A 26,992-nucleotide genomic window follows, 5' to 3' on the forward strand; every position below is an offset into this window, starting at 1 on the left:
AACCTTCCATCTACAAAATCGCTACCAACTTGGATTCCCCAAAAAACAACCTCCGATCCTATAAAGTACCACGGCAGAACGACAAGACAAGGTGGTGCCCCCTCCCACCCGCCCCGGCCCCCCCTAGTTAGCCAGTCAAAATATTTTTCTCTTTTTTTCAAATCCAGATTCTTGTAAAAATTCTTCAATAATTATTATTTTAATTATCATTTATAAAAATAGATCTTTCTATTTATTTTTATCTTTTTCTAAACGTGTTTTTTTTTTTTTCCAAGCAAAGAGATCTTCTCTTTGGCAACAGTGTTATTTTTTTTCTTAAATTACTGAACGTGTCATCAGCAAAGCTAACCCATCCCCTCCCTTGCCCCATCTCCCTGAACCCCAAGTGAGGAAAGACATTATGTTTTGTTTGCGATACAAAACAAAAACAATGTTAGAAATTCATTTTTTTTCTACATCAGAGTTACCGGGATCCCGTGGAATCCCGTTTGTAATCGGTAAGGGGACGCTTTGAAATACACGCTAAAAATGAATGAATGGTTCACCAATTTAAAAAAGAGCCGCCTCCCCGTTTACTAGACGGGGAGGTATATAATACTACCGACAGTGGATCCGGATTTACAAAAGAAAAACAAATCCTGAATCAAGACAGAGAAAAGGCTCCAATCGAAAGAGGACGTTCTCTTCTCTGAAATAAGGGGATACAGGGATTTGCTACTGTTTTACACAGAAGAGAAAAAACATTATAACAACCACAAGAAACGGAAAGAATATACAACAAAGAGAAGCCTGCATTATCGCAGGAGCTTCCCAAAACTCGTGAACGTTTTCATCATTTCATTTTTGTAATACTTAGGCAACGTTGGCTTATAGGTCCAAAGTTATAATATAAGCCATTTCTAGTTCAATTTGCTTGATGGTTTGTTGGTTGCTTTATGTTCCGGTTGGAGTTTGCTGTGTTGGATGGCTGTAGTAGGGTGGTAGTGGTAGTGGTAGTGACTGAAGGGGCTAAGGGATGGGTGGAGGTGGGGATAGGGGGGGTTGGGGGCAATTTTGGAGCAGACAAAGTCGCGGGGCAACTGCTTCTACCTGGTAAAGTTCAGGACTTGTGTGTCTTGTTAGTCTTGAAGGAGACTTGCAAGACGCGGTCGCCCAACCTGTAGCCGTTGAGACTGGCGATGGCCATTGCCGCCTCGTCGTAATTTGTCATGGTGACGAAGCCGAAGCCTTTGCACTTGTTGGTGTTGAAGTCACGGATCACCTTGACGTTGTTGACTGCGCCGAATGGCCCAAACAGCTGCCAGAGCACGCTTTCGTCTGAATCTGGGGACAGGTTGTACACAAAGATGCACCAACCGGTGCCCGTGTGCCCGGGGATGTTCATGCCAACCAGGCTGGTCATGCTGTCAATAGTGATAGGTGAAAACCTGAGAGGAGAGGCACAGTTGGGAGGAAGAAGAGAAAACGGCAAGCGTTAACTGGGCAAGTTGAGGCACACAGAGAAACAGCGTCTGCATCTGCTGTACATGAAATCGCCCTAACCAGTGAAAAACAAAAAGGTCCTGCCATGATCCTCGCCTGAATCGCACGCTACTCTCTACAGCCAAATAGTCTGGTCAAGCCACTGATCTCAAAGCCAAACCACACCATATCAGATAAACATGCAAGTACTCCGTACGAACGTATGTGCAAATATGTCAGGGCAGTCTGCATTCGTTTGCTAAGCTGCCACTAAATCCTCCAAGAACTCTTTGGCTCTGAAAAGTCTCCTGTCTGGAATGATGACGGCGCTGTGTGCGCTACGCTGTATTTCTGCTGAAGGAGATGCAGATGAAGGTTTTCTCTTTGTGCCCCTGAGTGGCTCCTTTAGGTGTTAAATTGCAGGAAGTTGCTGAATTAAACTGTTGCTAGAAATTCATGAAAGATCATGCACCAGCCTGCTAAATCTGTTCTCATTCGCCTCATAATCTTCTCCTTTTTCTTGTGATGCAAGAGATTTGAATCCTCAGTTGACTTCACTTAATTGCCTTTCCGCTCAAAGGAAAGGGAGAGGAGAAAAAAATACCCCCACCTTTAAATAAAAGGTAAATGAGATAAAAAGGTTCATTTCTTATGCCACCTCTCTTCAAGAAACGACTATAGGCATTATTGGGAGTGCTTTAATTGAGATTTCCGCTTTGCTGCAGCTGTCTCAGAGATGGCTGCTTTCTTAAGGAAAAGGAGGGAGGGAAGAGGGAGCAAACTAAATGGAAAATGGAAGCACTTTACAGCCCAGTGGCATTAAGGTACAAAGTGTATTCCTCCCCCTTCTCCCCTCCTGCAGAGCGTTCTGATCTGTTCTACTCCAGAGCTCGTGGCACTGATCGATAGCGTTGCTTGCTGCTCGGGGCCCAGAGCCTCCTGTTTCCAGTGACTATATGTGGTCAATCACTACGACCTTCCTGCATGACTTTGGTCATACAGAGTTTGCTTGCAGTTGTTTCGGATGCTAATACTTGCCTCAGGTTAGCAAGATCATCAACTGTAAGGAGCTCTTTGCAGCAATTACACTTTTGTGATTTAGATCAAATTAGTGTGTATAATTAAGATGACATGGACTCATAGTTATAAATCTGCAATATTTTGATCTATTTTTTTTTTTAATTACCTACCACCACAAGACTCTTGCAACAAGAAACTAGGTTATAATAGACACCAAATCATGTGGCCTCCCTTTCTTGTTGAGAGGATCCTTTAGGATGAATCTTAAAAGGCCTCACTGTCTGACATGCTCAGCCACACTCAGGCCTCTCTTATGTTTAAAAAAACTTCATGCCAATTGTAAATTTAAGCTGGACAACGTCAGGTTTCTGGCTAAATGAAGGCTAGCTTACACTGGATTTGTGAAGGTGGAAATGAGTGTGCCTGTATGTATGTGTGCGTATGGGTGTAAGCGTGTATGCAAGCATACCCACCAGAGTGGGACCGAGCACTAACCAATGTTACAGACCAGACCACGGGTTGCATAGCAACTGTGTAGCTGACCAGATATCTATTCTGTCCTTTCTAAAGCTAAACCATTTCCAGCTCTTAACACTTTCCTTCTCTTTCCTTTCAAAAAATAGCCCCAGATCACTGAAAAACACTTGCAACTTGATGACATGCTTTGCAATCAGGACCGCTAAATCAGACACCTATTTTCACCTTTTAATAAAATGATGTAAAGACTCGGGTTGAGGGTAAAGTGCTTACTGGAGAGCGTTAAACCTTTGAATGTCATATTGCATCACTATGAGAGTTATTCTGCAAAAACATGATCTTGTTTGGCAAAATTACAGGTTTTTAGAGGAACTTGCAAAGAGAAAATATCTCTCGAGCTAAACCTTGGGTTCTGTTTGAGTTTCTAAGCTGACTGACTGATGATGCCCCCTGTGCTTGCAACATGCAAGGTGCCACCGTCAGCACATGGAACATCTATCACCAAAGTGGCTGCTGCTCTGGGTTATGTAACACCTATGCTGGTGAGAAAGCAAAATGAAACATGGAGGCGAAGGAAAGGAGTTTGAGCAGAGCAGTGCCGAGCAAAGCTGGAACTGTCTGCAGTGAAACAGCATTTCCTGTTTCCAGCAGGGATCCAGGTTCATCTAGCCTTATCAGAAGTCCTAGCTAAACTTTTCTTGAATTCTATTAGCACTACCAAGAATGTGTGCAAAATTTTCATTTTGTCATAGGTTGTATCTGACTGACAAAATGTTTGATTCTAACATACATTCACAGTGACAAATTTAAAATTTGACCCTAAAGGGAGACCAAGCTCTAGATTTATGGCGACAAGGCAGGAGAACCTGAATCCAGTAGAAATAAAACCAACACACCTAGAAATGAGAAGTTTTACACCAGAGAACAAAATCTGTTGAAACAACCCAAAACAATCCAAACAACACCAGCACTTTCATAATCAAAACAAAGCAAATTCATCACCACTGAAAACAAGGCTGATTGGGTTTTTTTTTTTTTTTTACACTTTGAGTGGTTGGGAAGGTTTTAAAGCCAACTGAAGCTGACGGGGGAAAAACATACAAACAAATCAAAGAACCAAGAATGCAGTTGACCTTGAACGAATTTGCAAATGCAAAGTGATTGCAAAAATGCAAGGAAAAAAATAATAAAAAATAAATAATAAAAACAAACAGGAAAAAAGGATATTGAAAAATCACTGAGTCAACATGGACATCTGGCATTGGGTGAAGTTTTTAATTACCTCTTTACGCCATAGGCCATATTAAGCAAATTGTCCAGCCTGTAAAGAGAAGGAGGGTTCTGGGGTTAATGGTGGGCAGATGGTCGACTCACTCAATGGAACTAATGTTAAGTCCCTGCAGGAACTGCATGGCCCTCCTCACTCAAGAACAAACAAACCCATCTATAGTTGGTCCATTACACTGAGGAGCCCCACCAGAAAATGCTATCATCAGTTAATCAGTGAATCTACAGTACAATCAGTATGCTCTGCACTCGCTCAGTCGCCCACTGAGCTTCTTCGTAGGCCTCATCGTAGCCCTGCAATCGGGCACGTTAATATTACTGTAGGTGCGACCATTTAATTCTTACACAGCAGTTGACTGGTCACAGTTCAGGATTACAGTTGCACACATAACACTAAGGGCAGGCAGTGTGTTAGCACAGCATTGCTCTAGGCCATACTAGTATGATAGCCTAGCCGCAATGCTACACAATTGCAAATCGTAATCTTGCATGTGGGTATCCATACAATTTATGACACCACATCGATGGTTTATTACGATGGAGGTAAATGAGAATTTATTTTCAGGTTCTACGCTCCTGAATTTGTGTTAACTCGATTAAGAGAACACTTGAGATGGCAGGAAATGATCAAGAGTTCTGTCAGTGTAATGGTTTGGCATTTGAACGATGGTGAGCGAGAGAGGTGACGATGATTAGTCGTGTTTCTATGCGATGGGAAAACACAAAAGCACAACTGAATGTTAAACTAGGCGTGAAATTGTGAATGCTGTCTTTGTGGCTGGGGTCAACCTGTTAAGTGCTAACAGGTCGGGTGGAATGGCAGCGTGTTAGTCAGAGGGTGTGCTCTGTCTAAAAGGGTTAGGTTTGGGGAGATGTTCTGCTTTCGTAATAATTTCAGCCTGCGAGCTACAGCCATTGCAGTCATCTGGGGTGAACTACTATTTGTGTGTTGTTTAAGAACCAGGCAGGCTTTGTGTGTCTGTGTGTGTCTGTCTGGGAGCTGGGCTTTGGAAACCTGTGGGCTGTATGAAACGTTGGCCCTCTTGGATGGATGCAGCCTGCTTAGTGACTCAATGACCTTCATTCCTCACTTGGGTCTGGCCTGTCTCATGTCTTATTAACTCCTCTGGCCTAATGGACAGGGGCAACGGCTTATTGAGCAACAGCTGGCCAGCGACGCCTCGTTCCTCTTGAAAACACTACAAACTCTCTGACTTTGACTCGACTGTCAGGGTTGTTTCTCCTTTTCTCTTGCTTCCTTGCAAAAACAGGAACTCACACAGGCACACAATCTTCTATGCGGTGCACATTTTAAAGAATGTTAAATTTCAATAATCTATATTTCAAGGCAACGTTATCACTGCCTTGAAATATAGCCTATATCACACACACACATCCTGATTATTTAAGCAGTTGTGCAGCCTTGTAGTAAATATCTTGCATATTAATAATAATAATCACAGTACTATTTGTATTAATCAGGTTAAATGAAATTTACTCTGCCTGTTAGAGATAACAGATTAGTAATCTTCTAATCAGGGACAATTTAACACCAGGATGCCAGGTAATTGTAGCTAATTCTCTTATAAATGAAAAACACTGCAACATTGTACTAACCTGTGTTCAAAAATATTAATTTCACAAATTAATTTCAAGACATAATCTTCTGAGGGAACTGCTCAATTTTGTAAATAAATTGATAATGTGGTGACCTACATTGAAACCCCTCATTGGAGGTAAATGACATAACCTTTTCACAGTTTACATAAACCTTCTGGGTAAATGATAGACCTGCTTATTGCTTGGCTTCATGGTGTGTCTGCACTGTAGCACTGTTCTCACTTAAAATTACCAAGCAGTACAAAAGCAGCCCTAAAACAAAGAACAAAAGTGGAGAAAAGGATATACGGAATCATTAAAACAGTAATTAGCTCATTACGTGGGGAGGGAACGAGCAGCCTGCTTTGTGGGTAAATGAGTCAATTGGAGAGGATGCTCAGAGGAGAGGCGCTCCAGGCTCGGGAGCATGAAGACATCTGCTGGCCGATGGGCCGTTGGGCCACAACAAAACAACCTGCTGCTAACACACTCTCTCGCTCTCCTTTCTCTCAAACATGTACGAATCCACACTGATGCAAGCTCGCCACGCAAACACTCTGCCAGCTTTTCACGCTGCCTCTCCAAGCTGGATGCAAACAATAGGGCTTTTGTGCTGTCTGTCAATGCATGTTAATGGTGGAATGGGCGTTTTTGTGTTTTCCTTTTTAAAACAAAAATCTGTTCAATTAAAATTGGCTCCTGCCCTGGATATAACAAAGCTAATTTGCTAATTAGTACCATTAGTTAACGACAGAGGATTGGAAGCAAGCGGGGATCTAGGGCTTCGCGTATTGTGCTTGAGTCGATTATGTTTGCCGTCTTGGAGAGGGACCGTACGAGCACATTATACATTAGCTTGCGTTACGGCAGGCCCACATGATTTACTCACACAGGACAGATGTAATTATCGCTGCAGCAGGATTGTACTGTGCCAAGACGATTTATTAAAAACTTGGGTCTCCTAAACAACATTCTTACTATCTAAAACAACTTTAGCATCTATGGTGGATTTTATTTCCAGTACTCGTTGCTAGGTGCACATAAAATGTGTCTAACTTCAAAAATAGTTGGAAGTAAGCAAAACAAGAGATCGGTTCTGAATAAATGCAGTTTTTCATCCTTAGTCCTTCTTAAATTTTGTTAAAAAATTGGAAACCACACATATCAACCCCATTTATAACTTTTAAGTGTTAAGGATTTTAGCAAAGGGCTCGGGAGCAGAGAGCAGGAACACAGGGACACGGTAAGGAAGTGTACTGTGGTTGTGAGTTGTGATGAGAAGCGACAGCTCTCCTGCAGAGCCTGTAAATTGGCTTGGCGTATCACAGACACACAGCCACGCTACATCGCTCAGGTGTCACACCAGGGAAGCTGCTCCAGAAGAAAAATACCTTCCAAGCTCTGACTTTGATGGAGAGTAAACAGCACGACCGGCTTAGTGTTATTGAAAGAGAGGAAATTGTGTAAGCACATATTCTGTCTTCAGTTCTAAAACATTCTTGTTGGATAATATGATAGTGTGCTGTTTCTGTTTTCTTATTGGTTACTCAGGTGAAAGGTAACTTGAGCTTAAGGAGTACGCTCAAACTACCTCTAGGTGCCATAATATGATGATGTTTGGGTCTTTAATGACAGCATATGACTGGGTAGGATGCCACACAGTGTACGAACTACTGTATATTAACTTGGTGTTAAGATTACTGACCTGGGCAAAAACATTTTTTAAAGACATGAAGATAACATTAATTTTGGGAGGCTGAAATGGGGTTAAAATTTAAATCCTGATATTCATTTTGTAATGATTTGTTTTAACTGGCCCTCTGCTGACTGGATTTAAGGCCTCAGTCTCTTGAATAATGTCAGCTTGTAATGCAGTCACAGACTCATGCAGTATTTATAGTATTTCATGTCTTTCATGTCTGGTAGGGGTGATAGCTTTCGGTCCAAAACAGTGGACAACATCGTGCAGAATGAGTGTAAAATTAAAGGACAATACCTAACAGTAAAAATGTATCTTTTTGTTTTGCAAAAATTATGAAAAAAAAAAAAAGATATTCCTAATATGTGTTTTTGCCCAGGCCTGAATATGCCTGGAAGCATCGACACGATGGCAGCATGATGAAATGAGGGGAAACATGTAGTTGTGAATGACAGAACCCCACAGTCTCTTATGAACAGTTCCTCTCTGATCTGGGTGGACCCACGCAGAGCTCTCGCTGACTTACGGACACCTGCACCAGGTGCAAGGCTCACACCTGTTGTTCAGAGGATGCTTTTGCCAAATGACTGTTCACAGGAGAGAAAGTGCAGCATTGTTGTAACACAGACACTGGGGTGACTCATGCTCTCTGAATATAAGTGTTACCATAGATATAGAAACACAGATATTGTGTTTGTGATTTGATGTGTGTCTGGGTAGTTCTCATGCTGGACCAGTCAGGATCTGCTAGTAAACAAACTATAGAAATGACTTAATTCTGAACCAGTTTTCATAAAATCTGCTTCGTTAAAGGTGTGAGAAATTAAACATGATACTCGATACTGAATCGCATTCAACATGTCCAACTGTTACTCAAGCGTGTGTAAAGTTGAAAAGAATGAAGCTTATCAAAGACAGGAAACCTCTGACTCTTTCTCATCTTCTTCCACTTATTCAACTCAAGGTCGCAGGGAGCTAGAGCCAGTCCATCAGCTTAGTTCAGTTTTATTTATATAGTGAGAAATTCACAACAACAGTTGCCTCAAAGTGCTTTACATGGTAAAAACCCAGCAATATTCGAAACACCTTGTCTAACCCATGCATGTCGTTGGAATGTGGGAGGAAGCTAAAGGACCTGGAGACAGCATTCAAACTTTATTATTAATCTCTGCCTCTCTTCTACAGTGTGTTTTTTGTCCTGTTTTCCACCCGCCACACCCAACTGGTCATGGAAGATGACCGCCCCTCCCTGAGCCTGGTTGTGTCGGAGGTTACATCCTGTTAAAAGGGAGTTTTTCATTCCCACTGTTGCCAGGTGCTTGCTCAAAAGGGGTCGGCTGATTTTTGGTGCATCCCCAGTAGGGATTTGACCCTCTGGCAACAGTGCTAACCACGGCATCACAATGCTATAGAGCCCAAGTGTTCACAATTCTTTAGCATATATGTTACTGCAACAACCTACTCATATTGTATTCTAATTTAAGATTAACAATATCTGCAGTATGGTTTGTTTAATGGTAACTGTCCAGCCTGTGGACATGGAGGAAGTGACTTGATGTACTTATCATGACTTAAGTGTGTAGAACAAAAAAATACCTTCCTACTTCATTAATAAAACAATTAAAGAAATAAAATTTTAAAAACAGAGCAGAGCAGTCAGCCTTATAGCACTCGCAAAAGCTGAGCAGACTGATATGAATAAGAGTATCTGGAAAGTTAATCTTTGCTCGCTGCATGGCAAACTGAATTTCACGAAATGAAATTCATGCCCTTTCAGACATGTCAAACCACAAATATGACACCTAAATTTCTAAATGTAGGGTAACACCTGATCCAGAGAGCACGAATAATTATAACACCTGATTGCATTGCAAGCAATCATTTTGGCAAAAGGCTGCAGTCCTCGGACACACGGACATATAACGGCTACATAAAGCAATGGCCAATGAGGTATCTAACTTTGTATAATGATGGACACTTGGTGCGTGTTTTCCAAATCAGGCCTGTTGTTTGGAGTAGACATGTTTCCTAAATTGAATGCACTGAGTTTCACGTTGACCAAGAAAAATCTGTATGAAGTTTAAGACTGATAGCTGATCAGTCAACATTAAATCAAATTATTTTAGTTTCAGATTGTGCGATACACAAAGCAAGGCTGTTTGTGAAGCTTTCTAGTAAATACTTTACTTGTTTTCCTTAATTTCTACATAAGCAGATGACATTCAACTTGAGATTCCCAACCTTGTGAGCAGATGGCCCAATCATGTTGTTGATTATCTTATGTCTACACTTTGTTTTCAATTTGCTACTTTAAAACATCTCTGAAAAAGAGCCTGGAAGGAGGAGGTGCCACTGGTTCTAGGAAGTATGTTTCAGTCTCTGAAATCCTGTTATTTTATTATTACTTTTTCTTTTAATGCATTTTTTTGGTCAAATTAGATACAAAAGACTCTGCAACAAGATCATGATGCTGTTATGTTATAGCTATCACTTTAAATTAGCTTTCTTTCTAAGAAATTGTGCTTTTCATCACTTTATAGCAGATGCCCGCTGTCTCAGGCTTCCAATTGTTTCAAAAATTTACCTGAAGTTTAACTGAAAGTGAGTTAATTTGAGTTCATACAAGGTTGTAGATAACATCAAACTTGCGTTCTTATGTGGACACATTTGGATCCTTTTGGATTTTCATTAAAAAGGTCTTTTATAATGCTGCTGTTGCTCTTTTGTACTTTGGAGCATCTTGCGTCCGTCCTTAATAGTGCTCCAACAGTGACTCATGTAACATAATCACGTTAATTAAATGAGACTGGGAAATGGTCTGAGAAAGACTTTTACTTTTGGAACCAGGCGCACCCCAAATGGCTCATCACGCGATGTCTCTGACAAAAAAATCAGGCTGCTCATACTGGCTGTTCAAGGACAACCTACTGTCTGCAAGGCTGCTTTCAAAATTACTGAACAGTGGACCAGCCACTCCACTTCAACTGGAAATTTCCTGGGCTCGTCAAATTAATAGTAAAGATTTAATACTGGGTCAGCGCCAAAGGTTTGGAAACTCTGCATTAGACACATCACATATAGAGATATAAGTAACGATTGTGTCGAAACTGCCTAAAAGCCTCCCCTCCCCACCTTCTCCTCTGTCGTCCTCCTGCCCCTGTACTCACCTGAACCTCTGAGCCTGGTGGTGAAGGGGGCCAGGGTATCGGCGATTAGGTGACTGGTAGAGTTGTGACAGAAGAGCTTGGCTGGTCTTCTGGCTGGGGTTGTTGGCGAATTTGACCGTTATAGGCTCGGCAGCGCCCGATGGCTTCTGGCCATTCAGGCCCTTGATGGCCTCCTCAGCCTCTATCCTCTTATCAAAGCGGATAAAGCCAACACCTCTGGAGCCACCTGCGGGGCCAGCAGATCAGAAACAAACAGGGGCCCCTTTTACTTTACAGGTATCAGACAAAGGTTTACTGTCTATATATTTAAAAGATGTCTGTGCTGCTGAGTAGCACTCTTACTTTTGCACATGATAAGTACTCCTATTTAAAGATCCCACACAAATAAACAATGACATCATGCTCCACAGTGTAAAAGAAGCAAAAAAAGTAATAAATTGTAAAGTATTTTTAATGCAAATGGCTTTGTACTCTAACAGTAACACAAATACAGGCATACCCACACATACACACCAGCTACACACACTGTGGCACTGACCCAGAGTGTGTTTAAAGCCACAAAGTCACGTCTTTTCTTACGCTCATTCCAGTCGCAGTCACCCCTGCACGCCCTCCACATGCACCGCTCTCCGTGACATTTGAGCTGTTTCCGTGGCGATATTTTTGACTGCCACCTGAGAGGAACATTTAGGGAAGCTCCCCTGGTGGGTCCTTTACTGGTGCATTGTGCGTATTAAGAAGTGTGCATCTCTATACGTGTACATGTACATGCGTATATGTGTACATATGTGTATCTATTAACGGATGCTGTGCCTTGTTTTAATGAGGCTGCCTGCATGGCCCAGAGGATGCTCGCGCAGTGACAGCAGCTCTCTGCCGAAGAGACTATTTACATAATACCGTGTGCACACAGGCATGTCTATGTGACTGAGGCTGAATAAAAGAGAGGAAGTAAGGAAGAGGGGAATGTTGTGTATGAGCATCATTGTGTGCAGTCTCTCTCACACACTTAAAAGGCACTCCTTATTGTTATTCCACATTTTGTTCATGCCAGCCCGCTACTTCCTGTTGGCTCGTCTCACGGTACTCGCTCCCCTGAATTCTCATTCTGTTAAGCACCTTGACCATCTCACTCCTTTTGTTCTTTTCTTTTCTCCAAAGACGAGCACCAGAAGGTTATTTACTTTCCAGCCAAGCAGAAAGATAAAAACGCTCTACGAAAGCAAACCATTCATTAAAAATTACTTATCTTCTAATAAGGTGAAATCCAGTTTAAACATTTAAACCAATACATAAATGTGACTGTACTCTGGATTTACAGCATTGTGCTTTTCCCTCTCTCTCTGTCTCTGTCTCTTTCTCTATTTTTATTTTTCTTCAGGTAACTGATTTGCATATTCTCTGCAATTTTCTTGCCTCTTTCAAATACCGTGCTGGAAGTATTTTCTTAACTGTCACCACAACAAAAGGAGCTCAATTACTGCAAACTGTGGTGATCAGTGTCCTTTTGCAGCAGCAGAAACATGACTTGTGAAAGAATGGCAATATAAAAATCATTTTCAAAACTAATTTGCTCTCTGTAGTCTAACATAATTTGTTTACTTTTTCTGAAAAGTTTTTTTTTTTTAACTATATAAGCAACAACCTTCTGACTTTAGAACTTATACACAAAGAAACCTCTTACCTCAGAGTCTTTACCGAATAAAAAGCACTGCGAGGCTCAGATTTGAACCACAGCATTTTCTTTATGTCTGGTGGTTGAACTCATTAACTCTTACTTCATAAAAATGTTTTTTTAAATTCTCATTTTTTTAACCTTTCTACCTCCCTCTCCCCAGACAGCCTTTCACAAATTCTCTTCCCTTATTTCCATTTGTGCCAACTCTGTACCTGCACATTTTAATTAGCTTGATAGAAGCAGGAAAACGAGCAATTCTAATGGGATGTACATAGTGTAAACAACAGCCTCTGTTGTTCCTACAGCTTTCTTTACATATTACAGTTGTTCTCATGCATATGTTGTGTGAAAAGTGGGGAACAGTGCGTTTGTTTCTGAGGTATAGTAAATAACAGTTTTTCACTAATGGACGCTGGGCATTTAAATATGCCCATGCCTTAGTTTACTTTGATAACTGCAATAACCCTACTTTTCTATAAGGCGCTTGGCAACTCCGAGAGCCTTGCTCAAGGGCACCTCAGCGGTAGTTAAGAAAGACGAGAGCACTGCTCATTCACTTCCTCCACTGAGATGAGTGCAGAAGAGAGGACTCTATTCGTCCTTTAATCCTCACACTTGTTTGGCCTTGAGCTCCTTCTAAGCCGGTTCTTGCTGGAGGGCCTCCAGACAAACGCTTGGCATACAGATGAAGGCCCGACACAAACACACAAACACCCATTCACGTGTGCACGCACATACTTATGTGATGACTTGAAGAGGTGCTATTAAGAATGAAGTGCGGAAAGAGGACTGGAGGTGTCCATGACCATCTTCGATGGAGCGTGACCAAACCGCAGTGTTTATATGAGAGCGAGACAGAGAAAAGATTTGTGTGTGTGTGTATTCTGTTGTCTCTTGTCCTTGAGGTTGCACAGTAGCATTGTAAGTAGGTGAGAAAGGTTGGTTGGCAGGAAACCTCATCACCCATAATTCTACTGAGCAAAATGTGTGCACATGCTGTACTTGTGCCTGTTGGCTCTGTTCAGTCAAGAATGCTCACAGATCATGTAATGAAACAGAATGAATGGGTTTTGCGACATTCACAGCAAAAATATTGACAAGCCTTAAATTTTAGAGTTCTCATAATTCCTCAGTGCGTCTAATAGTGAAAGTACTGCCGCGTCACGAAGTTCACCCAACATCCCATTGGGGTGTCAATATGTGAAATGCGTTCTGAATCCAATTACTGTTGCAGTGAGACAGCCTTCACTTCAACATCTGTTAGATCTCCACCGCCTCGTGAAATGATAAAGATTACATTTCTCTGATTTCCTTATTTCAGAAAATTTAATTAAAAAAATACCCAAAGTCTCTCGTAGCTTTCAACCTTCCCACCCCGACTGTGACACAGAGCCCCAAGCCCATTTCTTCCAGGGTTTGCGTCACAAATATATAATAAAGCACAGAGCATTTTCCTAAAACAGCAGAGCTATGCAGTTTTTAGAAAGTGTTACTAAGAGAGGACTAAAAGATTGTAATTGTTGGGGATTATATTCAGCAATTGATTAATACATGCTGGAAAGCTAGTTAGTACTTACTGCAGCAGTATGGCACATTTAGGATTTGGTCAAAATAAAATACAATGCCCGTGTTTATGATAGGAAAGAAAGACGATCCAATCAAATAGCACGGATCGTTAAAATGTTAACTTTTGTAGAGAATACTGGCGAACAAGCGAACAGATAATACGTAGCAGCATTGCTTCTTTACCGGTTTTGCTCCTTGGTGAAAATTGGTAGAATATAACGAGCCTTGAAAAACAATGCAGGTATTTTTAAGAAAGATAAAAACAGCTTCTTAAATCCATGCACCTGTTCTGTTTTTACCACTCTGTCATGCCATATTAATGTAATAAACCTTGAGAAAGGTTTATTTGTCTCCCGTTAAACAGAGTAACAAAAACAAACTCGCAATCTATGAAGCAAGCTGCCAGTCTACGAAGTCCAACCTAATGACTGTCCTTTCAACCAGCCCCAGAAGCCTAGGCCTACTTATCACCCACCAGCCAGCCATACAGGCAACATTAGAGCACAATGTACTTACTAAGGTATACCAATCGGTCTTTCTCACTCTCTCTCACCTCTTACTCTCTTTTTTTGCTCTCCCTCTCCTCCACAGTAATCAACAGAGGCTTATGTAACTCTCTCTACCTGTGCTTATCTCTCTCTAACACACACCGACAGGCACATTGGCTGCCTTACTAATAACACGCTGCCTCAGTCCGGGGAGGGGGAAACAGAAGGAGTGAGGATGGGGGATGAGAAGCGAGCGCTTGGCGTGGGGATGGGCAAGACCGGAATGAAAAGGAGAAAGGGAAAGAGGGGGGGATGAGAAGTAAGGAAGGAAAGGACAAAAGGAGAAAAGGTAATAGAGGAGAATGTTAGGAGGTGACAGAAAAAGGATGATGATGAAAGGAAACAGTGCTATTCTTGCTTGCTCCTTCCCAAACAAAGCCGCTCTTTCTCTAAAACCCACTATCATTTCCCCAAACACTGACTGACTGACAGAGAGAAATGACTGCTCCTCTGAGGGACCAGAAAAAAGTGAGGTGAGAAACCTGGCTGCTGGATAATGAAACACACACACACATACAGAATTTCTCTCTCTTTCTCTAGCTCTCTGTCTCTCACACACATCCATCTAGCACAATGTATTCTTGTAAGCAGGCCCACTCTGGCAGATGCATGCACCAGTGCTCGCATGCATACGCAAAATCTTGTTGTTTTCCAGTGTTCTGTTTTCCCATCTCCCCTCCTTTTATTTTTATTTGACGTACAATTATGTGCCAAGAGTATCAAATTATTAGACTTGCCTTTCCAAGAGATTTTTAATATGGCAGAGACAGAAAGAAACTTCCTACTGGCTTCTAATTAGAGGCAGGAAAAAAAATGCAATGTCCTTGTTTTAAGTAGCATTAGTTTGCCTGGGTACAGATGGCATTTAAAAAAGCAGTGAGAAGAGAGGCTCAGAGACTTTGAAGAGTGGAGGTGCCCTGTGCTTTGGCCTCTGTCAGAGCAGAGCTCCAACCATCTGTCTGGTGTGTGCGTACGCATGTATTGATGTGCATATCTATATGTGGTTTTGTGTGCGTGTGTGTCGACTATCACAGAGATGGAACGCACTCGAAAGATTACAGGAAAAACAAACTCGAGGCAGAGAGATGTGAGATGATAGCGTGAGTCAAGGCTGCAGTCATCCCATCTACAGGAAGAAGCTCTCTGCTCATATCACCTTGACCGTTCTGTTCTCTGCTATTGGACAGACAGAGAACAGGGAATCAGTGTGGTGTCAGTCTGTAGAGGAACATTCATTATTCAAGTCAGTAGAGGAGAGAACATACTAACTGTGCAGAGAAAGGGCAGTTCCTTTGAGGAAAAAAGGTATTGTTGTAATGCACAAGTACTATATTTACTTGTGCATTACAACAGGTATGAGAAGAACGGATCAAAAATGGGAACTAAGCAGTCGTCCTCCTCGCAAATGAGGCACTGACTGGAAAGACAAGCAAAGCTGAAGTTTAGGCTGTAACTGCAAACTACAGAATAAAGTTGAAGACCACAAATTAATATTTACATTTAAATCAAGACCAAAATTACAAGTTCAATCTAACTGCAGAGATGACGCCAGTGTAAAGCAAGTTTGTACTCTAGGTTACTTGATGGCTTTTATCACTCCCCACATCAACAACAGCTCTAAAAGCTTTTCTCCAGTTGACTAAATGCTTACAGCGATCTAATGGCAGCAGGGGAAATATATTATGTGTTCGGTCTGCAGCTTCTAAATAGAAATGGGCTGCGCTAAAGCGTTTTAAGCATATGCACTGCGAGTACTGTGTTTATATCATGAGCAACCAACTCCAGACTGCTGCAGAGTAATTCCACGCATCACGTCTATGCATCTGAAAACATAAAAACGTTCGGTTATGACCTTCTGGGAGCGCATTTTCAAAACGGTTGAGCCCGTCTGATCACAAATTGTGAGACAATAAAAATTAAATCTTTCTTGTTTCTCTTGTTGTTGTTTTTCTCTCTTTTTCTGATCTAAAAATGTCACCTTACAGGGGGCAACAACTGCACTCTTTCTGGCTTCCTTTCCAAAGTCACCGGCAAAAAGGGTGTTTCAGGTAAAACTAAAATAGCTCTGATTAAAATATAATTTTGGCTAAACGGGTCCTGTTCTGTGCAGCATTATGCACACCGAACGTGGTCAGACTTTTAATACCTCCATAAACCTAATTTCAACTCTAGCATTGCATATTTGTGATGCTGCCTGTCGAAAAAAGCTTTTATACATTCTCAGTTTAATGCTTCTTTTTGCTGCCTATCATGCAACTTTCACTAAATATTACATATAATTTCATTGTGCATGCAAGATGCACCTATTAGCATCACAGGCAATCCCCATCACGAGTTATATGACAGAATTAATGCTTGCTACTTGTTACCATGGGAATCTTTTCTCCATTACCTCCTTCCATCCCACACAAAGGGAAATGTGGCATCAGCCTTTTTACAGTCGGTCCTTACACACAAAGAGCAGCAATTTAGTTTCACATTAGGGCTGTCATTTGAAAAAGCTGTGTCTCCGGATCAATTGTATTTGCAGTCATTGATCAGGTAAGCATTGACCTCTGTGTGCATATGAGATGAAGACCTAAGAATAGCCAGCTATTGAACCAAAGAGGTCTCCGATATTGCATGTGTTTCAGATTGGTGTGTTTGAGGCTAGCTCAAATCAGCTGTCAGAACATAAAATCACGGCCTGACCGCCTTCCCCGAAGGTTAGACAGAAAGGTGGGAGGGGGAATCTGGCGCTATGCGGGCTGATAAAGAGACAATATGCTTATCCATTCAGAAGAAATCGATAGACAGAGGAAGGGGGAGAGATGGAGAGATACCCTTGTCGAGTCAATGTTGCGTTCGTGCCCTGAGTCTTTGGGGCAATTTGCCAGTTTTGGTGAATTTTGCTTCAGCCATCTCTGTCCACGAATGATGCTAACAGTGTTAAAGTTCCTTCATGTCTTCAAGAACAGAAGAGTGACTGCAGGGTGCATCCTGTTGATGAGGAGGGTCATTTACAGAACAGACTTCATGTTCCCAATTTAGCTGAGCAGGAGCTGGAGATCATCAGCCCATCTGCCGATGGTCACTGCAGAACATTCGTTACTTCAGCAGCTCTATGCAGCATCTCTCTGATTTGCTCCTGTATAAAGCCTATGCAGTTTACATCAGCAGGGTAAGGGTGTGTTTCAAATCCATCCCTGGTTTAGCAGAAAGAGCGAATCACTGAGTGAATTGAATTTTAGAAAAACGCTGATGATTCACTGTCGACCTGCACCGAGACTTCAAGGTGCTGCACTATAACGACGCTCTATCAATATGCCCCTAAAGCCAGGAAGACGAAAGTTTTGAGGACTTTTTTTTGAGGTGTCACCGTGACAAAACCGACATCAGGACATCCTGCGGCTGGCTAACAGGACAGCGATCCACTCATTGAACCAAAAAGCAGTCTGACACCAAGCACAAATCTCTATCCCTCTCGCTCCTTCGCTGCCTTTCTGAGTCTCTCCTCTTTCTTGTTCTGTACTTACATTTTGGCAGTCACAGGAGAGTTTTAATTTGCAGCCCATTTCTCTCTTTAATGGCAGTGAGTGTGTGGGTGGGTGTATGCGTATGCCTGTACAGTAACAGAGAGAAGAAAAAGATGAGTCAATGATGCCAGCATACTAGTCTCAGGGCCCTTCTAAAGTCCTCCATGTTTTTAATCACCAGCAACTCTAACATCTAATTAATCATTAACATTTCTCCTGCTGATCCTTAACCCTCTGGGGCCACCTTGAAGAACATCTCTCTCACACATAATCTTTGTGTCTGTGTGTGCATATATAGTACGTGTCTATTTCAATTGTGAGGCAGGTGGCCAGGGCAGTAGTTAGGATAGCAATTATTGTAAGTGAGGGTGTTCACAGACTAAAAAAAACCCACCTCCTGCTCTCTGTGTGTGCTGACCAATATAACTTTTACACGAGTGCATGTGAGAATTGTTTTCCCAGTCTTCATTTACTGTACTATATTCATCTTGTACACGATGCGGATAAGCATAGCTTGTTTGCCTTAAATTGTCCGATTAGCTCTGATATTCTTTTCCAGACGAGTGATGTCAGCGTCGCCTTCTGTCAAACGCAACAGCCAGTTTTCCAGGCATCATTAAAAAAAGATTCAGTCTGGGGTCTAATTAGATTTTTTCATCCAATGTGTGAAAAAAGGGACTGTGTGCAGGAGAGAGGAATGGGATATTCCTCAAACTACTGTACTGAACAAACATGCAAAAAAAGAACGAACTTTACAGGACATAATAAAACATCGAGATCTCATCAGGACTTAGAGACTTAGGCAAATACAACCTCAGCTGAACAAAAACACATGACATATTACACCGTGTCATTAATTGCTGAACAAAAATGCAGAAAAAGTACGCAGCATGGTTCAAGTTTTATAATACTTCTCTGTATGCCCTTCTCAGTCTCTCACATTGTTGTTGAGAACTTATTTGCAGGCATTTGTTCATGCACAGCTCTCTTAAAAGTCCCGCCACAGCATTTCAATCAGGCTGGGACCTAGTGCAGGTCTCACTAGGTGAGATCTGCGCCACTGGCACACCTTGATTCTTTTTTCTGGTGCAGATTTCCTTTTGTTTTGGGGATCACTGCCCTGTTGCATTACTCAATTTTGGCTGAGCTTTAGCTGTTAGAATGATGGCCTGTTCCAGTCTTTAGAGAGGAGATGCTTTCTCCCGCCAACAACTTCAAACAACCCATACTTGTTCAGTCTTTTCAAATTTCACTGCCATGGACATTGAACATTTAACATGCTAACTGAGGTCTGTAAAGTCTGAGATGTGGCTCTTGGGTTTGTGCAGAGCATTGCATGCCCTGACCTTGGTGTGAATTTGCTGGAACATCCACACCCGAACAAATCGGCAACTGTCTTGAATGTTTTCCACTTATGAATAATTATTCTCACTTTATAATGATGAACTTTGGCTGGTTTGACTTTGGTTTTGGAAAAGCTCTAACAACCCTTTGCAGATGGTCAGCAACAATCGCTTCTCTAAGATCATTGCTAATGTGTTTCCTTCTTGGCATCCTTCTCCAGACCAGCAAACTGCCCAAACTGCTGCTTTTATAGAGGTGCTCACACTTGCTGATGATAGATTAATCAAGTGCATTTGATTAGCAGCACCTGCCTGTTACTTACCCTCTAAGTGTGGACTTAGTTTTTCACTCTGCTATTACATCTAGTCTTTGTTAACTAAATAGATGACTAAATGTAATATCCCATATTTTGTTGTTAATCTGATGTTGTATTTATCTTATTTTAGGTACAGCTAATGACTGCAGGGTTTTATTATGCCCTGATATGTAAAACCTCAGATTTTAAAGAGGCTATACTTTCCTTTTTGACTGTTGCAGCATTACATTTGAACATGCTAAGCGGTCAACTTTTAAACTGATCCTGTGCTAGACAAGAGTGATTACAATAATTAATTTAGCCTCTTGTGAACCTAGCCTTCAGCGAATGCACTGAGAGTTGTTTTAACGATGGCATGTGTCCTGAGCAAACACACATTTGGCTGTTACTAAGCAGATGTCGCCTTGCTGTGCAGCCGTGTGGTGTTTTACAGGGACTCCCCTGGCTTTAAGCTGGACGGTGGTGTGACAGGTCTGTTAGTTAAGAGATGGCCAAGAAATTTGCCCCATCATCTAAGTGTTTATGGATGAGGCGGTGTATCTCTTCCACCTTTAACTTCGTTAAAGGTCCGTTTCCATCCTCATAGTGTTCTCTCTGCTCCCTCTCACTTCACATTCCTTTTCCTTCCCCGTCTCTGCTCATCCTCTTTTTTTCTACCTCCTCCATCCTCATCTGCACTTTCTCATTCTCCTTTTCTCTCATCCTTTGTGTTCACTTCCTCTGCTTTCCCCTCTCCTCCTGTGCTCAGTGCATACAGACAGGCGTGGACTTCACTGCCAGCAGTGATTTATTCTGCTTAGGCAAATGAGTGTGGCTTACAGCATGCTGCTCCTTTTCTGCTTCATCAGTACACATTGCAAATAACACTGGAGCAGGTTGGAGCCCGTAGGCACACACACACACACATCCTGAAATGGATCTAAGAGAAATGCTGGAGGGGTTCTTCTGCAATACAATGGGGTGATGTGATTCATTCCTGCGTTCTGGATGTAGTGGAATGTGTAACTGAGCATGAGACTATGCAATTCATGCCCTCATGTAATTACTATTTTCGCAGTGGCATCCCAAGCAGGGGTCACACGCAGAAAAATTACCTCTTATGGTCACTTACTCACTAGAGCTGGAAGTACGACCGAAATCAAAATATTTTTCGCACATTTGCACAGCATAACATGACTCACATTACTTTAATTAACAGTTTCTTACTAATTTGAGCTGCATGAGAACATTTTTCACTTGTACTAAAAAATTATCTTATAAAGTCCTGTAGTTGGAATTTTTGTTGAATTTGCTGAATTAAAAAAAAGTTATGACAGGTGTCATCGTGTTTGGGAACAGCTGTAGAAAAAGATTCTTCTTTCAAGACTTTATTTTGATCAATTTCTGTGACTCTTTCACAAGTTCTTTACTTACACAACTTCTACGGCCAAAAGGGTTTTGGGTATCTGCACAACATTTTTTTATGAACGTAAAGAAGCGCAAAATGCAAATTAATAAATGCTCTCTGTGATCACATCAATGCTGTCATTGCACTGGTGTGCCAATCACAGGAAAACATGACAACACCAGCTTAAATGGCATGAAGCTTCCTCTGGAAATTACATTATTATCTGAACGGTGCAGACTGACTGCACAGCACCTCATAACTGCAACCACAGGACTTTTATTTGATTTGTCCACTGGTGACTGAAATAAATAATGAAAAACATCGAGCTATGCTATTTCAGTATTCCTGAATCTGGTCACACTGTCGAGTGAAATGTGACACAAAAATGTTTTTAGAATAAAGCACGAACGGTTGCTATTTTCGCTAAAAAATAGAGAAGGCAATGACGAGGCAATGGGGAAATTCTGTAAACTTCCACATAAACAAGAGAGTATCAATTTATAATGGGTTCATGTGCCTCGGTGTTAAAGTGAAAGGGAGAGGAGGTGCTGCCCCATGGATACCTGTGACCTGGTCGACAAGGATACGGGAGGTGATGATGCGTCCGTACTGGGAGAAGAGCTGCTCCAGCTCCTTCTGGGTCATGGTCTTGGGCAGGCCGCTCACATAGAGGTTAGCGTCACGGATGGAGGCTGAGCTGGGTCGCGCATATGACACCTTTGGGGAAAAGAACACAGTGTAAAGGCTTTTATAAATAAATTAGAGCTTTGCTGCTTTATTACGCATAAAAATCATAAACAAGATTATAGCGTTAGAGGTGCGAGGCTTTTATGTGCGTGTGTTGTGGATGGGCAAGGATGCGGATCACTGGATCCACAGGGAGGAAAATGTGACTGCGTTTTCTGAGTACACCTTGCCTTAGGGATTATCATTGTTAGGAAAAGATTTAGCTGCTTAGAACACTGGAGAGATAACACTTCATGCCTCCCCCAGTCTTTGCAGAAGGAGATGGAAACTTTGCTCCCCAGAGTAGAAACCACAGGTGTTTTACTTTGAAAAGGCAGCTCAGGCAACCAGGAGAAGAGGATTCTGACTTTGTCCAATACATAACTACAAGACAAAATCACGCTGCTGATGCTGTTCTGGGTGAAAATATGAATGAATAAAAAAGGCTAGAGCCAACATGTTTTGGTGGCAGGCATCAGTTTTCATTAGACTTTTTAGTGAATGCATTAGCATTCCCTAAAGATGCTATTTGTAAATGTTATATCTAATTCCTGGAATTGAATAACTGTGCTGCGCAGCTCACGCCACAAGTTCTCCACCAGTGAACTTCAACACCATCTTCATTTGTCGACCCGCAGCGGTGAAAGTTGTGTAAATCCCATTACTACCGCTGCTGACTAGAGCAGCTTTCCCTTGCAGTACTTTCATTACCTCTGACATGTGGAGACATAAGTCATCAAATAAGGTTAAAGTCAGGCAAATATTGTGGATATATGCAGTCATATCCTTGAGCAACAGCACAGAAATCCTTCTGAACTCTTACAGTGAGAGAATAAGATTGGGAACAGCTGGCTTTCCCCGTGTCTCACTTCTTAAAAACCTGCCGCACATCTTCGTCTTTAGCCTCTCCTCTGTCTTCCTCTCTCCGTCTGCATCTCTCTCCTTTCCGCTGCCTGAATATTTTCAGTCTGCTTCCTTCCTCTTTCTCTCTCTTCCAGATTCTGCCTCTTTTTTCTGCTCCTCTTTTTCTCCTCTGTACAGCTCTCCCTCATTTTCTCTCCTTGTCAGCCAACTCCAGATGTCTTATCCATCAACACCTCCTCAAGCTGTAAGCGGTATTGTGTACAAGTGTGGTGCGCTGCGTGTCTGACGCAGAAGTGGGTACGCGTGTGCAAGAAAGTTAGAAAAACTGTAAGTGTGAAGATTAAAGTGAGTATAAATGTGTCTCAGATTATGTGCATGCATGTCACTGTCAGCTCCTTTCACCTTTGGCTTTCTGCTTCCCCTCACACCTCGCTAGGAAAGCTGTGTCGCAGCCATTGCTGACAAATCTGAGGTGTCATGGTGAAGGAAACAGCGGCAGCGAAACCAACTCGAAGACGCTTCGCAGAGACATGTCACCCGAGACCATGTGAATCTCTGGGCCAAGCGTTTCCTTAGTAGTGTAGTGGCAGAGAGTGGGAAGGGTGTGACATGAAAGAGCGACAAACTTAATTTTAGAATTACCGCGCTGCCTTTTAATTTACCTTGTTACCTTTAGGGTTTTTCAGTCTGTTGTGGAGAGAGAAAGCAGGGAAAGAGAGTAGTGGGAGGGAGGAAATGAAGTGTGAAAAAGAGATAGCGCTAGACAGAGATGCAGGGTTGTCTTCTGTCATTATGAAGGCCGCCTTTATCTCACGAACCACTTGAGGCAACCTCTTGTGTCGTGAGAGTGTGAGAGTGAAAATCTGTGAACTCAAACTGCTATAATAAAAGACTTCACAAAATGCACACTGTGTAAACAAAATTCAACTTCTACCCATTTTTTAAAATTGGGAAAAAGCTTGTTTTTACTTAAAAGCACGACGCACTGTGTGAGATTCAAAAAGCATCTCTGATAAACAAACAGGCACGTTAGTCAGATTCAAATGCACGACTGTGGTTCATGAGTCTACCTGGCAAACTGTCTGTTGCAGTATTAATAATCAAAATCATATTATATATTTTCAGCTTTTCTCGATGTTCTATTGTATAACTGCATTTCTCAATTTGGAAAAAAAAGCCTCTATCTATGAGAATATTATGAATGTTGTGAAAACACAATATTCAGCTTGCAGTATTTTTAATACTAGCAAACTGTAACTTGATTCATCAGTTCGTCTTGTAAATCGTAGACACAAGATGGTATATACATGCATTTTTTAAAAGGCATGCAAATTCCTTTTAAAAATCTTTAAAAGTCTTTAAAGATCCTCTTACTTAACAAATGATTTGAATATTTATTACTACTTTTACAAAACAGCGCTGGAGGAACCTTAAAAAGAGCTAATACGCAACAAAGCTAGGGAGGAAAAAAGTGAAAGAAATAAGGGATTTACAATAAAGTAACAACTGTTTGGACTAGCTGATAGTGAAAGCCACTTTGAAGGGCGGTGCTCCTCTGATGGGGATTTGTGCAGTCGCACACACAAGCTTGCACTCTGGTTTTTAGGTAGTCATGTCTCTCCGAAAGCCCTGCTACGAGCGCAGCTCATGTGGAACACACGCAAAAATACAGACGTGGACACATCAACCCGTAAACATTAGAGGTGCAACAATATTCGTATCGATATTGAACCGTTCGATACAGTGCTTTCGGTTCGGTACGCATATGTATCGAACAATACAACATTTGTAATTTATTTTATCAACTTTCCTTCTGACGATGCTGTCTGTGTTGAGCGCTCAGTGAATCTGCGTTCGACTACTCCGCCTAGGCTGCACTGTCGAGCGCAGATCCACTGAGCGCTCAACACAGACAGCATAGTCAGAAGGAAGAGCGCAGGGCAAGCTAGCAAGACAGAAGTTAAGCTCTCCTTGCAACATGGACCTCCCCCACTCTCATTCAGATCTGGCGTTTGGAATTATTTTGGTTTTCATGTGACGTATGCCCCTGAAGGTAAGCGAGTCATGGACTAAAGTAAAACAGTATGTTGGATGTGCCATGCAATGCTCAATTACATGGGTGGGAACTAGTGTGTTAGCGCAGTTAGCTCGTTAACGTGTTGGCCGTCTAGCCCCATGCACGGGGCGATCGGCGGTAGCTCGTTAACGGAGATTTGCCGTGTTGTGGCGTTAAGGTCATTTCAACGAGATTAACCTGAAAGCACTAGTGGGAACACAACGAATATGACTGCACATTTACGCCGACATCATCCTAGTGCAAAGACAAAAACAACAAGCATGCTACTAACTTTAGCCGAGTCATTTAGACAGCTGTTAGCACATGATTCTCCTTATGCTGCTGAGAATATAGCCCAGAAGAAGCGGATAGTATAGCTTTTATTTTGGTAAGAGACATTTCTCTGTAATAAACTCTCTTTTCCAAAGATGAGTGATTCCTCAATCAGATACAGAGCTCGCAAAATCGCTAGCTAGTTAGCTTACTATGCAAACATGACAAGTGAAATCTCCCGCAGCTTAAACATGTGAGAGGTTGATCGCGCAGAGAATCGCTGAGCTTATGTGAGTGCGTGTGTAAAAGCAGCAGGATATATATTTTACTTCTGCTGAGCCAAATAAGACAGGTCAGGGTGAAGAAGTGACAGCCAAAGAAAAGCTTACCACAAAACTGAGAAGTTATGACAAATCAGACTATAAGGCAAAAAGAAAGTGTAGCTTTATGGTTTCATGGACAAAATAATTTCTGTGGCTGACCAGGGCTGCACATAAGTGGTCCGCAGGTGCGCATTCGCTGTCAAAATAAAAAACACGCACAAGGGTTAGGGTTAAATTTAAAAACTGTACTTTTGAGTTAAAATATATATTTATAATTTTAATAAATGACAAATTAAAAAGGCATGAACATTTTTTTGTATCGAAAAAATATCGAACCGTGACACCAAAGTATCGAACCGTGAATTTTGTGTATCGTTGCACCCCTAGTAAACATCTCATCTTTACATATATATTCACTAATACAACACATTTACTCTATAAAATCCACATTTTAGACATCACGCACAAAATATATATGAGGCTCTTATTTTTTAAATTCGATACCAAGCCAGACAGTTTATGCTGTCCAGGGAATGGAGGGATTCCCCGTGGGATTCCCTATTTGCAAACAGGCTAATCCCATCCTATTAGATTAGATTAGACTAGATTAGATCGGATGACAGAAAGAAAGAATCCAGGGATTACCACAGAGCAACAGATTACGGCCCAGCTTAAAACAACATATCAGCAGGCACAGAGCACAGAGGATGACAGCAGAGAATACGAGGGGAGAAAATTAGATTAACAGGAGGATTGATACACTGTAAAACATCTGCTCAAACTATTACTTGTGAGGGTTCTTTAAAATGTGTTTGGAGGAAGGACAGCGCAGTACTGAGGCTGATATTACTGCTGTGACAACCACCATCGAGCCTGCAGATTAGTCTTGCCATTTAGAATGCAATAACAGAGCCCTCAATTATTTTGGACAATATGATGATTGATGTGTTTCTTCCTTTTTATTCAGAGATAACTATAATTTCACCTTTACATTCTGACATTTAAAAAGCAATTAGCATATCAACCATAGTCACAAGCTTTTTTTTAATGTGTCTCTTTGATTTAGATGGTCTTTTTCATTTCTGACGCTCATTGATGTTAATCCCATCTCACCCTCCAGCACATCCGCTAACAGCATCACTATCTAAAAGGGCTCTCAGAAATTAGAAGGAAGTCTTATAATTTAAGTTTAACACGACCTCCACAACTTTAAATTACTGAAATCTTTTTGTCCAAAGAACACTTTTCTTACTTTAATTGCTTGTCTGGTCGTTATGTAACAGACTGCGTCATAGGCATGCACGGTGTGATTTACCTTGATTGTTTTGGTCTGAAGTCTGAGTCCATTTAACGTGTTGATGGCTTTCTCTGCATCCTTTGGATCAATGTAGTTGACAAAACCGTAGCCCAGACTCTGTCCTGAAATGCCAAAAAGAAAGGAAGCATTTTAAAATGTGTTCACAATCCAGGTGTTTATGTTTCAGGTAAGGCCTTGCCTTTTCAGCAAGACAATGCCAAACTGCAGGATGGTCATACTAATGATATGAGTTCAGGTGCTATACAGTTTTATATATAAGGCAATACTTGGATTGCTGCCTTCCTATATATGTTCCCTGCTTGCAGTGAAACATGCTGGTCATTATCCTCTTCGACCGCAAGGTTACTTGTTATTTTCTGTTCCATTTG

The 26,992-nt window shown here is 41.6% G+C and overlaps 1 protein-coding gene across 8 annotated transcripts in view; it reads right to left on the reverse strand.

Annotated features, from left to right (window-relative positions):
- Positions 1 to 226: 226 nt before the first annotated feature.
- elavl4 (ELAV like neuron-specific RNA binding protein 4) overlaps positions 227 to 26,992 on the reverse strand; it is a 69,836-nt gene continuing 43,070 nt past the window's right edge. For 5 of the 8 annotated variants that reach the window (XM_013911078.1, XM_013911075.1, XM_013911077.1 and 2 more), the window contains 5 exons: positions 26,622 to 26,725; positions 21,628 to 21,781; positions 10,711 to 10,945; positions 4,241 to 4,279; positions 227 to 1,427 (listed from right to left, as the gene is read on the reverse strand). In XM_013911078.1, the coding sequence (XP_013766532.1) occupies positions 1,100 to 1,427; positions 4,241 to 4,279; positions 10,711 to 10,945; positions 21,628 to 21,781; positions 26,622 to 26,725 (860 nt within the window). In that variant the 3' untranslated portion in view covers positions 227 to 1,099. The remainder of the gene's footprint in view (positions 1,428 to 4,240; positions 4,280 to 10,710; positions 10,946 to 21,627; positions 21,782 to 26,621; positions 26,726 to 26,992) is intronic. The other 3 variants (XM_005734040.2, XM_005734041.2, XM_013911076.1) reach the window with 3 other exon arrangements.

The sequence above is a fragment of the Pundamilia nyererei genome, unplaced genomic scaffold (genome assembly GCF_000239375.1).
Source record: "Pundamilia nyererei isolate P.nyererei 1_Seehausen unplaced genomic scaffold, PunNye1.0 scaffold00056, whole genome shotgun sequence".
NCBI classification, from domain to species: domain Eukaryota; kingdom Metazoa; phylum Chordata; class Actinopteri; order Cichliformes; family Cichlidae; genus Pundamilia; species Pundamilia nyererei.